Below are 2,104 nucleotides of genomic sequence, written 5' to 3' on the forward strand. Positions count from 1 at the left end.
CTAGTGAATATATTTTTTAGCAAAAGCAACATAGCTCCATAATTAAATATTATATAGTTTCCGTTTGTACAACACATAGATAAACAAACGTAATACATAGCTCCACAATTAAATAGACAAAATTGCAAAAATGGTCCTTGTGGTATGCAAATTTTTGGGGTTTTAGTCCAAACCCCGAGTTTTTTGGATTCATGGTCCTTTTGGAGTGGTTTGTATGTGGAATTGGTCCCCGGACTTAACACCCGTTAAAAAGGATCTGTTAACTCCCTCATGTGCCTCACACGTGAGGGTATATCCGTCATTTCATATGTAAAGGACCATTTTTGCATAAACCTTTTTTGGCTTAATTCCTTTTAAAGATCCCCACCGTTTCTATCTTCTTCCCTAATGTTCCACAACGTCTCTTTTTTCTACCCTTCTTCTTGAGCTCTGTTACAACAACAATGGTTCAATAGTGATCCAGATCCAAAGAAAAGTGCTATGGTTTCCCCAATCCCAAAAGCAGCAGCTAAGGCTAAAGAAGTTGAAACAGATGGAAGAAACTTCTTCTTGCTTCCACTCATGCTATCTAAACAAAAAAAGGTTGTTCTTGATTAGGTTAAGTAAGAGTAAATAACAAGTAGTTATCGATACAGAAATTGGAATTACCATGGCTGAGAAAAGTGGAGTCATCATCATCATCATCATCATCCTTGACTAATACTGCTTGTTCTTCAGCAACAAATGAGGTTGTGATATTGAGTAGAGGAATATTGAACAATTTTGCTACCAGATTGAATATTGATATGGAAACGCCAACAGCGGCCAATTCAGCAAAGCCTAAAAGGAGTAACTAGATACATCAGATGCTTATATGAGAATTGGATAATTTTTTTCAGAGAAAACATTGTCAATTGAAGAAACCTGATAATATGCATTGTAATGAGATTATGAGAATGAGTTTTTACCTAAATGACCAACAAATGCAGTATCAACCAGTGAAGTAATTGGATCAGCAGGAAGAGCTAATGCAGCTAGCAATGCGATCGACATGATCTCCGTTCCAAGTTCATCTAACTTAAGCTTCTCTCTGCACTCCAAAACAAATCAAAACAACTAAATCACACACTTCGATAAGAAAAAATCAATCGTGCCTCTCATTTATACATTCATACTCCCCAAATCAACTCGTTTAAACTGCTACTAGAATTCAGATATTTAAAATCGATGGTAAAAGCTAGACAAATGTCAAGAAATATTACCTAAAAACTTCAAATCAACGACGCGAATGGCTTGGATGAAATGGAACCGGAAGGTGAAGAAGGTGCGACTTCATCTAAGTTCTCATCATCATCATCTGATTCAGTTTGGGATTTAAATCCGGATTTTTCTACAGGGAGTTCTGGGGATGAAGTGCTAGGGTTTTGCCTAGATGATGATTTGGGTAGTGTTCGAAATCGAATTGAAGAATCAGGGATTTGTATGAATGATTGAACTCTGAAACAACGATTATCATATTGACAGTTTCATGAACGAATAAGATGATTGTGGTGAAAGATACATATGCTGCTCATAATTTGCAGAATCTAAGAAGGAGAAGAGCAACTGGAAACCAGATACAAATTTTGTTACTCACTAATTTTAACGAAAAAAATTGCAAAAATGGTCTCTTACATATGAAATGACAGATATACCCTCACGTGTGAGGCACATGAGGGGGTTAACAGATCCTTGTTAACGGGAGTTAAGTCTGGGGACCAATTCCACATAGAAATCACTCCAAAAGGACCATGAATCCAAAAAACACGGGGTTTGGACTAATACCCCAAAAATTTGCATACCACAGGGACCATTTTTGCAACTTTGTCAATTAAATATTGTGAATTATGTAACATATTCTCATATGCCGAATTGAAAACGGTTTTAATATTCACCTTTAAGTGCACGGTTGCATCATGGTAAATCCTTATTTAAAACTCAAAATACCCTCATTATATTTATAATTAAATAGATGAAAAATAAAAAAATTAATTATTTTAAAAACAGTATTTAAAAAAAAATTAAAATTTACCTTTATATAATTTTAATTTTCTTGTATTCCATTCAATATTTTTCCAACCAAACT

At 34.7% G+C, this 2,104-nt stretch overlaps 1 protein-coding gene across 1 annotated transcript; it reads right to left on the bottom strand.

Annotated features, from left to right (window-relative positions):
• Positions 1-410: 410 nt before the first annotated feature.
• On the bottom strand, positions 411-1,832 carry LOC145114012 (protein DETOXIFICATION 44, chloroplastic-like). The gene is made up of 6 exons (XM_079050036.1): positions 1,821-1,832; positions 1,541-1,584; positions 1,264-1,476; positions 948-1,069; positions 649-819; positions 411-568 (listed from the first exon to the last, which is right to left on the bottom strand). Exons 1-6 carry the CDS (start codon positions 1,830-1,832, stop codon positions 411-413), a joined length of 720 nt encoding a protein of 239 aa, XP_078906162.1.
• Positions 1,833-2,104: the final 272 nt, after the last annotated feature.

Source organism: Lactuca virosa, chromosome 5 (assembly GCF_052849685.1).
Source record: "Lactuca virosa cultivar CGN04683 chromosome 5, Lactuca_virosa_CGN04683_v6, whole genome shotgun sequence".
NCBI lineage: Eukaryota > Viridiplantae > Streptophyta > Magnoliopsida > Asterales > Asteraceae > Lactuca > Lactuca virosa.

Coding starts and splice junctions, on each gene's coding strand:
- LOC145114012 (XM_079050036.1), bottom strand. Junction 1,477..1,540: donor GCAAATTATGAGCAGCATAT/GTATCTTTCACC, acceptor TCGTTGTTTCAG/AGTTCAATCATTCATACAAA. Junction 820..947: donor TGCATTTGTTGGTCATTTAG/GTAAAAACTCAT, acceptor TACTCCTTTTAG/GCTTTGCTGAATTGGCCGCT.